This window comes from Aethalodelphis obliquidens, unplaced genomic scaffold (genome assembly GCF_003676395.1).
Source record: "Aethalodelphis obliquidens isolate GAN/ISIS:26980383/991018 unplaced genomic scaffold, ASM367639v1 scaffold91, whole genome shotgun sequence".
NCBI lineage: Eukaryota > Metazoa > Chordata > Mammalia > Artiodactyla > Delphinidae > Aethalodelphis > Aethalodelphis obliquidens.
This window is the reverse complement of record NW_020838035.1, coordinates 5,783,377-5,799,503: the sequence shown is the minus strand read 5'-3', so window position 1 is coordinate 5,799,503 and position 16,127 is coordinate 5,783,377. Positions and strand designations below refer to the sequence as shown.

At 42.5% G+C, this 16,127-nt stretch overlaps 1 protein-coding gene across 1 annotated transcript in view; it reads left to right on the top strand.

The window, feature by feature from the left end:
* Nucleotides 1–6,109, top strand: part of ANOS1 (anosmin 1) — a 191,677-nt gene extending 185,568 nt beyond the window's left edge. Inside the window, exons 13-14 of the mRNA XM_027095459.1 lie at nt 651–792; nt 1,939–6,109. Of these exons, the coding sequence (XP_026951260.1) occupies nt 651–792; nt 1,939–1,994 (198 nt within the window). The 3' untranslated portion in view covers nt 1,995–6,109. The remainder of the gene's footprint in view (nt 1–650; nt 793–1,938) is intronic.
* The last annotated feature ends 10,018 nt before the right edge of the window (nt 6,110–16,127 follow it).

Below are 16,127 nucleotides of genomic sequence, written 5' to 3'. Positions count from 1 at the left end.
TTCCTTGGCTTGGAAAAAAAACCCATGTACCGGCTTCTACCAGCTCTAAAAATGCCCTTAGAATATCCAACTCCTGCTCCAAAAAGAAGAAGAAAAAACAAACAAAAAAACCCTTAAATCCTGGAAGGAAAAATTCCATGGAATTGGAAAGTAATTTTTCTATGTGTGTATATATTAGGCTTTATTGAGTTTTGAGAAAAATGTGTTGGCATAAAAATAAACACTGTTGGCTGTGGGCATTGACAGATAGATAGATAGATACTGCATCTTAAGGAACACAGTTGGCTCGCTTACGGAAATGTGGATCATGAAGAATTCACACCACAAGATGTGCAGATGAAAACTTTAAACCATGGGAAAGTCTTGGGTTGAGGAATACAAAATGCGGTCGCGGGGTGAGCCCTGAGACTGGCCCCGGCTGCCAAGAGCTGGGCTCTCACTGCCGAGGCTGCCCGGCAGGGCAGGACTCTAGCAAACAGGGACAGACGTTCGACCGACCACGCTGGGGTGTCAAAGCAACCGCACCTGCGTTTACACGGTGATCGCGGGCGTGCGGGCGGGAGGAAATGGGCAGAGAATGAGAGAGTCCGTCGTGTGGCTTTGTGGTCAAGAGGTGCCTAACGGGCGCGTCCTCTCCTGTCCCCCCTCAGGATCGCTCCGTGCTCACGGTGCCAGGTCTGCGGCCGGCCACCCTCTACCGTCTGGAGGTGCAGGTGCTGACCGCGGGCGGGGAGGGACCCGCCACCATCAGGACCTTCCGGACCCCCGACCTCCCACCCTCGGCTGTGCACAGTGAGTGCCGGGGGCCCCCGCCAGCTTTGGGGACACAGAGAAAGTCTTGCTGAAAAAACGAAAATCAACAGATCACTGCAGATTCCTACGGATAGGGAATTCTCTGAACCTGAACTTCTTCCAGGCCTTTGTATGTGCTTTTCCTGGCGGCCACGCCTGCTGCCCGCAGCCCACCTTACACGCTTCCTGGCCCTGCTCCCTCCTCCCTCCCCCCTCCCTCCCTGTCTTCCTTTCTGTTACTTCCTTTTCCATACTTCCATTTTTTTCCCTACATGATGCATGCTTTCTCCTTGTCTTTTAACCACAGATACACATGGGAGGGAAAAAAGTCTGTCATCTCGTATCAATCTGAATTTTTGTTTTCTAAATTAAGATGTTCAAATATGACCAAATAGCAAATAGTATTTGGCTATGGAGCTTACTTTCTTATTACATATGTTGTTACTGTAATCTATTACATGAATTTTCTTCATAACATGACCCAAATCAATCTACTTGACTTACTGCTACGTTAAAAATAACTGTCACGTGTTGTTTCAAAACAGTGAGCCGCTTGTTGGTTTTTAAATTATGCGCTTTGCTTTTCTAGCTTAAACCTTTGACATGGCTTTTTAAGTTTATGTGTTAAGAAAACTGAGAAGTCGTTCTAGTTTTACTTGTTTTTTAAAAAATGATGGATCAAATTTGCCCCCCAATAGCTTTCTGCACTTCGAATTTAAAGGAAAAAACCATCACGTGGAAGAGCTCGATGGCCCCTTACGCTTATAAGGGTGAATGCAGTCCCCATGTGCCTCCACTGAAATTCTGTGTAATGAGAGCATGGGTTAAGTTTTAAACTTTCTTGAGGAAATGCGAAGGATTTTGGCTTATATAATTGTGAGCCTAAAGAAAGGGGCTCGTCTTCTTTCTCTTGTGATTTTTTGGCGTTAGGGAGGGAACCAAAGCGCGGGGGGAAGGCAGAGAGAAGAGAGGGAGAGTGAGTGTCTGTCTCTCTGCACGTTCAGAGCCGGGAGAGGAGGGACCTGGACGGGAGGGAGCGCGGGCCCGGGGCCAAGGCGTTCACCGCAGTCAGCGCGTTCCTACTGTCCGTTCAGCCAGCCGGGGAAAGCGCCACGACCGACTGATGTGTCTGTTCTGTCTCCCTAGGACCCCACCTGAAACACCGTCATTCACACCATTACAAGCCTCCAGAAAGATACTGACCTGTTCCCGGAGATGTCTGAACCCCGAGCGAGCGTGTGAGCTCGCAGACCTTCGAGGACCGGCCGCGCCCGCTTACGGGGGCACCAGGCCTTTCCCATAGGACCTCCCGCCCCATCTAACTTCACTGCACTAAACGCTTCTGTCTGTCTCGGACGCGCCTGGACACCAGGGACAAGTGGTGAGACGGTGGACGTGGACACAGTTTCCTGTGAGAATGGAGAGAACACGAAGGCCAGGCGTGTTTCACTGCAAAATCTGTTTCCATACATGGTCTAGCTATGATCTCAAGTGAATTACTGCAGACCTGAGACTTCCCTGAATTTAGAGCGGCGAATTCTCAAGAGACACCGGCGTAACAAATACGCAGTTTATACACGTAATAAGCATGCTAAGCGTACACATAGTAAGCGTCACGTTACTCAATAAACATTTTAAAATTAAATTATTGGTTTGGTTTGCAAAATCGACTGAAGACTATACGGTTTTTTGGCCCTATTTATTCAAATACTTCTTAAGATGATTTTTTATCACGTGATTTTTTAGCTGAAAACTTGTGACCTGAAATATGCCAATTAATTTAGACTTAAAATGTTCCCACTTCCAGCACCTAAGCTTCATTTTCTACAAAGGCAAAGAAGAGCGCAGCCTGTCAATGAGGGTTTAGGGAAGACATCCACAGCAGAAAGGAGTCAGTGCCTTACGCTGCTATCCAGAGTCTGCCTTGGAGAAACTAAACGTCTTTTCTGGGGATGCTTTTTAACATTTCGTCCTGTACTGTGAGAGATTTCCCTGATACGCTATTTATGCTTTTCCTTAATGTGGGAAACAGCTGCTGACATGCTTTGTTTTGCAGCTTTCATGTATCTAAAACTTTGCAAAACCTCTTGCTTGAAATGAAGGAATCCCAACGATTGAATATTTTCAAATCTTCACTGAGATTTGCCTTTTCTTAACGAAAGCAAGCTCTTGACGTGGTAGAATACTGTCCGTGATGTAGAAAAGGCGGAAGGGCTTTGGTTGGTGGAGAAGGACAGCTACTTGCCTTTGACTAACCTTCCTTTACTCCTACAGATGTATTATTATACCTTATTTGAAAAATTTCCCAGGTTCCACGCTAAGCCCTCAGAGCACGAACGCAAGTCAAACACGTTGTCAGTACACAGTATTGCAGGGTATGTCGCGGCAGCCTTAAACCAGAAATGTTTAGTTTAATATAGTTTTTTCCTCGAGGGAATACCCATATGTATGTTTTGAAACAGGCACGTGTGTATGTGCGTCTGCGTGCTTCCGTGTGTATACGTATACACACAGGCACAAACACACGTACATACACACACTCATAGACTCACACGTACACACACGTACACCTTGAGGACGCATCTCTGAAGAAATTGTTTTCCCAGCTCAGCAATGGTGGATAAAGACACGGTTCTCCTACAGATCATTAGGGTCATCTATTTTCCCCGTCAGTATTGACACTATGAGAAAAGAGCAACTTAAAAAATTGAACATTTTAAAGGATAGGCTTCCTCGTTTCATGACCTACACAAGTAAAACGAGGAAATTTTCAGTACACTTTCCTTGGGTTTTCACGGTGGGACTTGGAACTGGTCGTTTTGTTACGTTTCCTGAAAGCCTGCGGGCGCCCTGACTGCACCTGGTGGGGTGAAGAGGAGAGAGAACGTGTTGGCTTTTGTGAGGTTTCCCACTCTAAGAGCAGAAGCCACGCAGAACGCAGACAGACTCTGTCTGTTACCAAATCGATGCCTAGCCTTAGGGAACACAGTCTGTAGGCATGGATCCCTGAAAGAGGATACTGAAAACTGCTTCCCGTGTGTTAAAATTGTTTAAAAGTCGATAAGGCAGACAGTGTTCTGCAGCTTTGGACATGCGGCTCCGTGGGAAATCTCAGAACGGAAGTTCACGGCGCTTCCGGCTGTTTTTCTGCGGCTCCTAACGTGGCCTGGGATGGACTTTAGCACAGGCTGTCCTGAAATCACCTGGTTCCAAGAGTTCCAAATTTTGAATGGAGAGAACAGGAACAGCCTTCATTTCAAACGCCCTTGAGCTTGAGCAAACACAGAGACCTTCTCCGAAACTATGCGCTATTCTAGTGCCATTCCCAGCCTCTGAATTTCAAATTCTTAAAACTTCAAAAATGAAAACTTCACATTATTGGCTACAAGGTTATCTTTTACCTTAATTTGTCATGAAGAAATCCACCAAGTATTCGTGCCAGCAAATTTCTGTACTGTTGTATAGTTTAAAATGCAGGCGTATATACATAGATACACGATATTATTAAATTATTAAATAAGCTTAATTTTATAAAATTTAATTATGTTTCTTTTGTCTGGGTAAGAGACATTGAGCAAATATATTTTCAGTTCAGATAAAGGTTCTGTACCTTACACCTTCCTTAAAAAAATCTGAAGCAGCTCTTACGAGCATTTCATCCTGCTATAATATTCAATAATTTAAATGTTGTTAGTGTTATTGGAAGAAAATTCTATTAATTAGGCAATGAGAGAAACCTGAGTTTCTTTTACGAATTTCAGTAATCTTCAATAATAGTCAAATGAACAAAAATATAATTACTGCTTTTTGAATTTTCAACATTTGAGTGCCCTAATAAAGGGCTAAAAAGATCTGTTTCTTATTTTAAAACACAGTTTTAGTGGCTGACTCTCTGATACGTTCTATGGAAATTAGATGCATTTCTCTCACGTGAGAAAAAGTATATTAACTGATAGTATTTACTCTTTAAAAAACTGAGCTCGTCAAACATGATGTCATCAAAGACAGGTGGCTAATTCCATGTATATCGAGGCTACACGCGCTCTTTCTACTTAGAACATTCACTCCTCAGTGATGGATTTATCTGTGCTACCCCTTATTCTAAGTGGCCTCTATGGAGCAATTTTTATAAACAAATGTGTGCCCTTCACGTCATCTAGTGTTTTAATATGATATATTTATGACAGGTAATTTTCTGAAATGTTTACTAAACAAAATTCAAAGTTGAAAAACAGATCTATGTCCTAGAAAGCTGAAAGAACCTATACCCAATCTATAGAGCAGGGTTTCTCCACCGCAGCGCTGTTGAGATTTGGGGCTGCACGTTTCCCTGTTCGAGGGGCCCGCCCCCTGGGCGCTCAACGCAGGTCTCCACCCAGCAGTTGTCACGAGCACCTCCCCCAGGGGGTGACAGCCACAAGCTCTCTAGTCATGGCCCGCGCCCTCTGGGGGGGTAAGGTCACCCCCAGCTGAGAATCACTGCTTCGTAATGTTTACTGAACAGATGAGAATTTGCCCTGTATGAGGAACCCAGTAATTCGCAGGGGTAGGAACGGCTGGGAAGTGATTACACGGGACTACAAAGCCCTTGATTGTATCTTTTATCAACACTGAAAAATCCGATTAAAAGGCTGAATTCGGACTTGTGTCTGTATCACGTGAGTACAAATATTCATTTTGTCCTACGAATCGGTCAGTGTCATTTGTGATAACGGCTTATCTACTTAATGCCCTTTCTTACACCGTGCGCTGTGGAGTTCCTCAAGCTTACTCATTCCTACGATTGCAAATATCTCAATCTTGTTACGCAAACTTTGACGTCGTGACCAGAACACAAAGGCTAAACATCTGTTGCATGTACTTTAAGATTCATTTAAAATATAAATGCATAAAGATGGCGACTCTTATCTACGGTTTTGCATGGCCAGACTGAGCTGCTTACCTCTACTGAACATTTTAGCAAGTTATACCATTCACAGGGTGATCAACAGAGGTCTGTATGTAAAGCTGTTACGACTTTTTCTCGACTTAATTATAGTGTGCAGATAACACAACGGCTACCTTCTCATCCAAATGGCCTGTAGAAATCATGTCCCTTAGAGAGGTCATTTAAAGTCAATATTTATTTATGTATGTAATAAAAAATGTTTGATTTCTGTGTGTGTCTATTATGTTATTTAGGGAGAAGTAATCTTGTAAAAAAAAAAACTTGTAAAAAACAAAAAAGCACTGTAAATAGGCTGATACCCCGTGACTCATGATTTTCATGTTAGAGTTTGTACATACTGATTCCATAATAAAGGATTTTTAAACCCGCGCAGTGGACTAGACTCCTTTCCTGAACACACACGCACACGCACACACATTCTCTTTCCATTTAGAAAGAAAAATTAACAAGTTTCCTACGACCCCAGAGAGATTCAAAAAGCCTCACTCTCCTGTCAGCATGGAGGGAATTGGAGGTCCGGTAAGTGCAACAGGGCAGCACGTCATCCTGAAGAAGGCGTCCTGGCCTTGGACGGTCAGGCTTCAGAGTTCTTTCACCGCATTTACAACCCTGACTCCTGATGGATTGGTGATACTTCCTATCAATAGTCTACAAGTTTACATCGCTCCCCGCCCCCAGGATGCACCCATGAAAGGCTAGGTATGTGCAGTGCAGATAAGCTTTCACCCACACTCCGGTGTTTTCAACACCAAAGGCCACTGACGGCTGCGGTCTCCACTCCCCATGCAGCGTCTAGAGAGGTTCCTGGGGCCGCCACGCTGGCAGGCGCTCTGCCCACAGCATCTCCACGGGGGACTCAGAAGAGCGCTGTCCCATAAAACACGACTAGGAAGGTGTTAACGTAGGGAAGCCGGGATTATTTTTCTCTCCATAAAATCACCTATTCATTTATTTATTAGACACTCACTCAGCAGAAATGTCCTTAGTCTCTGCCGTTGCCTGGTCCTGCCCTCCAGGTGGGATACTGACTAAGCATGGCAAGTGCCAGGTTTTCAGGGGTCTTCCTCTAGGAGAAAGAGACTGGCGATAAGTAAGGACGTCGTACGTGTGAACAGCCAGGGGCTGGAAAGGACGCGCAGCGCCGGGTTAGGGAGCGGCCGTGGGGCGCTGAGGATGGAGTTTCAGGCAGGACGCACTGTGGGCTCACAGTTCAGCTAAGCCCCAAGGGATGGGAAGAAGCCGGGCGGGGGGGGACCCACACTGAGACGGGGGCACGGCCCTGGGGCACGAGCCTCTCAGCTGTGCGTCTAGGGTCACTGCTGAGGGTCTTTGAGTCTCTTGTCCTTCCTTTGGTCTTTCCTAGTCGCTACTTCAAAGTGATGGGATTTGCCTGACAAAAATCACGTCATCGTTTGTTTTCTTTCTTTGTAATCAGAAACCGTTACATGCACAGAGGCTGAAAATTACTGGGCGCTCACCAGAACGAACAATGGTGATAGATACTTTGTAAACATTATTAGCAACACCTAAGAATCTGGACACAAACGGTCCCCTATGGCGTGACTGCATTTTTGTGAACTTTCTAGAACAGGAAAGTCCATGGAGGCAGAAAACAGATGGGCAGTTGCCTGGGGCTGGGGGGACGGGATGGGAAGTGACTACTTCATGGGGGACGGGATTTGCTTTTGGAGTTAGTGAGACTGTTTTGGAACTGGATAGAGGGGATGGCTGCGCACTTCGAACGTGAACTAAAGGCCACTGAATTATACACTTAAACTGGCCCAGTTTATGTCATGCGAGTCTTAACTTCAATAGAAACAAATACTGGCAATACCACCTAATTTCCGAACACAAACACACGTATATATCATATTCAGTTTCAGTAGTAAGTGAAACCTATTTGCAGGATAACTTATCCCTCTGATTTTCAAATGAAAAGCAAGCAGAAGTGACGCCACAGACGGAACGTTCCTGGTCTTGATCTTGACTAGGGAGTGTCTGGGTTTCAGTCCCACTCCTCCCGGGCATCCTGTCGGAGGTGGTGCCCCTCCTGCTGCTGAGCCCCAGTGCCAGCTGGCTGAGCCCCCGTCACCACCGAGGCTTCAGCACCGAGGTCCCACCGTCCCCGTCCCCCCAGTGTCCTCCCACCTGGGATGCTGCCCTTGTCCAAGGCGGGGTCTGAGGCGTCACCTCCCCGCAGCTGCAGGGCCGTTGCCCCTCCGACTGGTGTCCACCCTCCCTGCTTCCAGCCACCCCTGCCAAGAGCGGAAGGACTGTGGGCTCCCGGCCCAGAGCCCAGGCTTGCGACTTACAAGAGAAACTCGACTTGCACACATTCTTGACCCCCTGAGCTAGACTATGGGGCCCACAGCAGTGGAAGGCTGGTGGAGGGCCGTGGCAGAGACTCGAAACCAATGAACGTTTTCAGTATGGTTTCCTTTGGGGAGAGGCTTTCATGCAGGTGTGTCTCAGGAACGTGACTTTGTTATAAATCGGAGAACATGTCTACATACAACAGCCGCTTATGGAAAATGTCATGCTCAGCGAGGTAGCTGTGGGTGACAGAATTTTTAAAAGAGTAGGAACTGGGCCCCCTCTTGTGCTATGACACATGGAGTGTGATGGTCCCGTTCTACCCCCCGACCACCACCACTGCAGTTTGCAGCCAGATGGGGGGCCGACAGGTCCCGGGAGACCCAGGCCCTGGGCGACAGCACCAACAATTCAACTCCTGCAGCCACTGCGCCCCAGCGCCAGCCAACTCCACACTGCAGCCACGCACTAGGTCTGCAACAAACACAACGGACAAGGGGACGTGACCTTGGCCTGCCTCGGGGCAGGACCGCGGATGCCTGCACAGGCAGTGGGTAGGGTGCTGTGACTACGCGGGCCTCATTGCCCCACCCCTTACCTCCCTGGGGCCGGAGCACACACTTAAGGGCAATGGAGCCTTATCAAACCTGACCTTCAAGGCTTCTACTCCAACGCCTAGGGAGCAGACCCTGCCCCCTGATAGGGCTGTGACAGCCATGGAGCAAAGAGGAGGCCCCGCCCAACATCCAGTGCAGGCTCTGGTCACAATGCCCACTGCACCCCCTGTCAAGGGGATAACGGCCAGCACACCGAAGAAAGATGTGGCTGGCATCCAGACCAAAAAAAGTCCTCACGCCCAAAATACTGGACTCACGGTTTACATGGAAACACTCCCACATACAAATACCCCTTCGGACCACAGGAGATAACTGTTTCTCCTAAATTCACAGAGACAAAGAAAGTAAAGTGAAAAAGCAGACAAACACACCCAATTAAAAGAACAAGGGCAGAACAGCAGACAGAAGACAAATGAAAAAAGTGAAGGCAGCATAACGAGATCTATTGGATAATATAAAGCATGCCAACCTACACATAACAGGGATCTCAGAGGGAGAAGGAAGAGAAAAGAGGATCGAAAATGTATGTCAAGAAATTCTGGCTGAAAACATCCCAAACCTAAAGAAGGAAACAGATATCCAGGTACAGGAAGCACAGAGGGTCCCAAACAAGATGAACCAAACAGACCCACACCAAGACATACCATAATTAAAATGGCAAAACTTAATGAGAGGATTCTAAAAGCAGCAAGAGAAAAATAGTCAAGTACAAGTGAACCCCGACAAGGCTACCAGCTGATTTCTCTGCAGAAACGTTGCAGGCCAGAATGCAGTGGCAAGATATAGTCAAAGTCCTGAAAGGGAAAAACCTGCAACCTAGGATACTGCACCCAGCAAGATTATCATTTAGAACAGAAGGAGAGAAAGAATTTCTCAGTGAAGCAAAAACTGAAAGAATACAGCAATACTAAATCTATCCTAAAAGACACATGGAAAGGCTTTCTCTACATAGAAAAGAAGCAAGGATCTATAGGAAAGGGAAAATCACAATAGGAAAAGCACATACGTAAAAGGATTGAAGATCATCTAAGTAAGCCGGTACACAGATTAAAAAAGAATCAAAACAATTCTGTATAAGTGATTATAACTACAATTAACAGCAAAAGGATAAACAACATTAAGATGTAAAATAGGACATTAAAATCACAAAATGTAGGAGAGGGAAGTAAAAAAATGTAGATCTTTTAGAATGTGTTTGCACTTATATTACTATCAGTCAAAAGCAAGTAGGTGTAGTTATGGGTTAACATACCCAGGGTAACCACAAATCAAAAACATAGAAGAGATTCACAAAAGCCAAAAAGAAAGAAACTCAAGCACATTATAAAAAAACACCCATCACATCACAAAAGGAAAAACAAAAAAGAAGAAATGAACAGAGAAGAACTACAAAACAAACTGCGAAACCAAGTTTAAAATGGCAATAAGGACACACCTATCAATAATTACTCTAAATATCAATGGACAAAATGCTCCAATCAAAGGACACAGAGTGGAAGACTGGATAATAAAACAAGAACCTACAATATGCTGCCTACAAGAGACACACTTTAGGGTGAAAGACATATACAGACTGAAAGTGAGGGGATGGAATACCTATCAGAATGGCTATCATCAAAAGGAACACAAATAACAAATGTTGGTGAGGATGTGGAGAAAAGGGAACCCCTGTGCACTGTTGGTGGGAATGTAAATTGGTGCAGCCACTGTGGAAAACCATATGGAGGTTTCTCAAAAAACTAAAAATAGAACTACCATATGACCCAGCAATTCCACTCCTGTGTATATATCCAAAAAAAAAAAAAACACGAATTCAAAAAGATACATGCACCCCAATGTTCACAGCAGCATTATTTACAACTGCCAATATATGGAAGCAACCTAAGTGTCCATCAACAGAGGAATGGATAAAGAAGATGTGTACACACACACACACACACACACACACACACAGGAATACTACTCAGCCATAAAAAATGAAATTATGCCATTTGCAGCAACATGGATGACTTGGAGGGCATTATACTAAGTGAAATAAGTCTGACAGAGAAAGACAAATACTGTATAGCAAAACTTATGTGTGGAATCTAAAAAATAAGACAACCCACTGAATATAACAAAAAAGAAGCAGACTCACAGATACAGAGAACAAACTACTGGTTACCAGTGGGTGTGTGGAAGGACAATATAGGGGTTGGAGACTGGGATATACAAATTATTGGGTGTAAGACAAGGATGTGTTGTACAACATGGAGAATATAGCCAATATTTTGTAATGACAGAAAATGGAGTGTAATCTTTAAAAATTATATAAAATTTTTAATTAAAAATAAAATATTTAAAAATAAAGATCATAAGTTAAAAAATAAAGATATTTTCCTGCAACCTGAAAAAAATGGGTCAATGATCAAATTTAAGAGGAAATCAGAAAATACCTTGAGACAAATGACAATGAAAATACAACTTTACAAAAATCTATGGGATGCAGCAAAAGCAGTTTTAAGAGGGAAGTTCTTAGCAATACCTGCCTTCCTCAAGAAAAAAGAAAAATCTCAAACAACCTAACCTACCACTTCAAAGAATTAGAAAAAGAACAAACAAAACCCAAAGTCAGAAGAAGAAAGGAAATAATAAAAATCAGACAGGAAATAAACAGAGATCACAAAACCAAAAAGATCAATAAAACCGAGAGCTGGTTTTTTGAAAAGATAAACAAAACTGACAAAACTCTAGACAGGCTCATGAAGAATAAAGGAGAGAGGACCCAAATAAACAAAATAAGAAATGAAAGAGGAGAAATAACAACTGGTACTGCAGAAATACAAAAAATCGTAAGAGAAAACTATAGTTTTCTGTAGTTAGTTACATGCCAATAGTTACATGCCAACAAACTGGACAGCCTAGAAGAAATGGGCAAGTTTCTGGAAACACACAGCCTGCTAAAACTGAGTCAAGAAGAAATACATAACTGTAATAGACTGATCGCAAGAAGTGAAATAGAATCTATAAAACAAAAACAAAAACAAAACAAACAAAAAACCTCCCAGCAAACAAAAGTGCAGGACTGGACATCTTCACTGGGTAATTATACCAAACATACAAAGAAAAACTTGTACCTATTGTTCTCAAACTATTCCAAAAGATTGAAGAGGAGGGAACACACCCACATTCTTTCTATGAAGCCACCATCACCCTGATACTAAAACCAGACAAAGACACTATAAAAAGTAAAAGTACAGGCCAATATCTTTGATAAATATAGATGCAAAAATCCTTAACAAAATATTAGCAAACCAAATCCAACAATACATCAAAAGGACCATACACCATGATCAAGTTGGATTAATTCCAGGTTCACAAGGATGGTTCAATGTACACATATCAATCAATGTGATACACCACATTAACAAAAGAAAAGACAAAAATCACATGATCATTTCAACAGAAAATCATTTGATAAACTTCATTGTCTGTTCATGATAAAAAAGAAGAAAAACTCTCACCAAAGTGGGTATAGAGGGAACATATCTTAATATAATAAAAGCTATTTATGATAAACCCACAGCCAACATAATTCTCAACAATGAAAAGCTGAAAGGCGTCCCACTAAATTCAGGAACAAGACAAGGATACCCACTCTTGCCACTTCTACTGAACACAGTATTGGAAATCCTAGTCACAGCAGTCAGACAAGAAAAAGAAATAAAAGGTATCCAAATTGGAAAGAAAGAGGTAAAATGGTCACTATTTGCAGATGACATGATAATCTATATAGAGAACCCCAAAGACTCCATACAAAAACTATTAGAACTAATAAATGAAGTCAGCAAGGTAGTAAGATAGAAAATCAACATATAGAAATCTGTTGTATATCTTTACACTAACAATGAAATATCAAAAAAAAATCAACAAGCCAATCCTGTCTAAAATTTCATTAAAAAAAATACCTAGGAATAAAGTTAATCAAAGAGGTGAAAGACCTATACGCTGAAAACTATAAAACACTGATAAAGGAAAATGAAGATGATTCAAAGAAATGGAAAGATATCCCATGCTCTTGGATTGGAAGAATTAATATTGTCAAAATGGCCATACTACTCGAAGGAATCTATAGATTTAATGTGATCCCTATTAAAATACCCATATTTTTTTCACAGAACTAGAATAATCCTAAAATTTGTATGGACCAACCAAAGACCCAGAATTGCCAAAGCAATCCTGAGGAAAAAGAACAAAGCTGGGGGCATAACCCTTGCAGACTTCAGACTATCCTACAAAGCTACAATAATCAAAACAGTATGGTACTAGCAAAAAGCAAAAAAAAACCCCAGACATATAGATCAATGGAACAGAATAGAGAGCCCAGAAATTAACCCACACACCTATAGTAAATTAACCTACGACAAAGGAGGCAAGAATATATAATGGAGAAAAGACAATCTCTTGAGCGAGTGGCGTTGGGAAAGTTGGACAGCAGCATGTAAATCAATGAAGTTAGAATACTCCCTCACACCATACACGAAAATAAACTCAAAATGGCTTAAAAACCTAAATGTAAGACACGACACCATAAAACTCCTAGAAGACAACATAGGCAAAACATTCTCAGACATAAATCATAGCAATATTTTCTTAGATCAGTCTCCCAAGGCAAAACAAATAAAAGTAAAATAAACAAATGGGACCTAATCAAACTTAAAAGCTTTTACACAGCAAAGGAAACTATCAACAAAATGAAGACAACCTAATGAATGGGAGAAAATATTTGCAAATAACGTGACTGACAAGGGATTAATAGCCAAAATATACAAACAGCTTATACAACTCAACGACAAAAAAACCAAAAAACCCAATCAAAAAATGGGCAGAGGGGGCTTCCCTGGTGGCGCAGTGGTTGAGAATCTGCCTGCCAAGGCAGGGGACACGGGTTCAAGCCCTGGTCTGGGAAGATCCCACATGCCACGGAGCAACTAGGCCCGTGTGCCACAACTACTGAGCCTGCGCGTCTGGAGCTTGTGCTCCGCAGCAATAGAGGCCGCGACAGTGAGAGGCCCGCGCACTGCGATGAAGAGTGGCCCCGCTTGCCGCCAACTAGAGAAAGCCCTTGCACAGAAACGAAGACCCAACACAGCCAAAAATTTTTTAACTAATTAAAATACAAAAAACCTAGAAATCCAAAATATCAAGCTTGTTGTTAACATTTGCCTCTTAAATTTCAGTTAAAAAAGGAAGACGGCATAAAATTATTTATAATTAAAAAAAAAATGGGCAGAGGACCTAAATAGACATTCCTCCAAAGAAGACATACAGATAATCAACAGGCACAAGAAAAGACACTCAGCATCGTTAATTATTAGAGAAATGCAAATAAAAGCTACAATGAGGTATCACCTCATACAGGTCAGAATGGCCATCATCAAAAGGTCTACAGTTAATAATCGCTGGAGAGGTTGTAGAAAAAAGGGAACCCTTCTACACTGCTGGTGGCAATGTAAATTGGTGCTGCCACTATGGAGAAAACTATCGAGGTTCCTTAAAAAACTAAAAACAGAGCTACCATATGATCCAGCAATCCCACTCCTGGGCATTTATCTGGCAAAAATAAAATCTCTACTTCAAAAAGATACATGTATCGCTTCTCGGCCTTTTGGCTAAGATCAAGTGCAAAAAGATACATGTACCCCAATGTTCATAGCAGCACTATTTACAACAGCCAAGACATGGAAAAACCCAAGTGCCCATCAGCAGACAACAGATTTAAGAAAATGTGTCACACACACACACGTGCACGCGGGCACACATGCACACAGAGGAATATTACTCAGCTGTAAACAAGAATGAAATATTGCCACTTACAGCAACATGGATGGACCTAGAGATTGGACCTAGAGTGAAGTCAGTCAGACAGAGAAAGACATATGTTATATCATATCATTTACATGTGAAATCCAAAAAGTAATACAAATGAATCTATATACAAAACAGAAACAGACTCACAGACACAGAAAATAAACTTATGGTTACTAAAAGGGGAAGGGAACAGGGGGATAAATTAGGAGTATGGGATTAACAGATACACACTACTATACATAAAATAGATAAGCAGCACAGATTTACTGTATAGCACAGGGAACTGTATTTAATTTCCTGTAATAACTGCAATGCAAATTAACCTGAAAAACTATATATAAATATATAACTGACGCATTTTGATGTACACCTGAAACTAACACAATATTGCAAATCAACTATACTTCAACAACAAAAAAGAAGTAAAGGGAAATGATTACCCTAGAATTTCATCCGGTTTCCCCCAATGGTTAAGATCTTCCAAAACTGTACTGCAGTACAGTATCATAACCGGGAGACTGCCACCAACACCGTCCAGAGAACTTACTCAGCTGTCGCTGGAGTTACATGCACACGTGTGTGTGTGTATTTAGTTCTTTGTGATTTTATTATATGCGTACCTGCCATTGTTTTTTAAGCAAAAGAACATCGAAAATACCACAACTTAAGGAATTCATTTTAAGGAAGTATTGTATATTTTTGCAGTTTCCCTCAGGTTGAATGCTATTCGCTTCATGGATGATTTTAACTTTAATCCTATCGAAATGATCAACTCAATATGTGTTTGATGCTGTCTTGAATTTCAGGCAACGAATTGTTTTCCTAAAGCTGCATGCATACCAGTTCTGTCTATAAAGATCTGTCTTGTCCAATGAAACTAAATTTATGTATAAGTAAAATCGACGGATGTGAAAACTCATTTCATGGATTGAGAGGAATGTAGGTTCATATTTATGATCTAGAAGTGGGTTTTAGGGAGGAAAAAGAAAAGGAACAGTGAAATTCATTCCTGTTTAGAAAGTCAGACCTTGCCTAAAGTCGGAAACAGATTTGGGTTTCAGATGAACATCACACCTCAAGATAAGTTTTGAACAAACACCTCCAGGTGTGAGCACGAGTCCCACCCCAGCTCAGATGCTTTCAGAACTAGTTGCCTGTTAGATCCCAGGGGAGTTTTAACCAGGGTGCTCCGGCACTTTCAGGTCTGGATTGAAGCGTGGGCATCAGGGCTGTTTTAAAGGGTCCCTTGGTAATACTAAGATGTGCCCATGGTGAGAAGTCCTCCTGACCCTGAGGAAGTGCTGAATAGTACATGTCATAAACATCCTGCTTGTGGAGCTGAAGAAGTAAAAATCATACCAAAGCATCACATTCTGATTACACCAGAGCGAACCGAAGTTTTCCTCCCCTAGTTTATGCTTGAGTAAATGATACCTAAAGATGGAGCTGCAGATCTGTGGATGCATGCAGATATATACAGGTGTAGACGGATGTAGGTATTCCTATGCACAGACGTCTCCCATTCAGTCTTTTGGTTGTAATGGAGAATTTATCGTGGGACACATTGATGAAACACAGGGTAGTCAAATACAGTTTTGGATATTCTA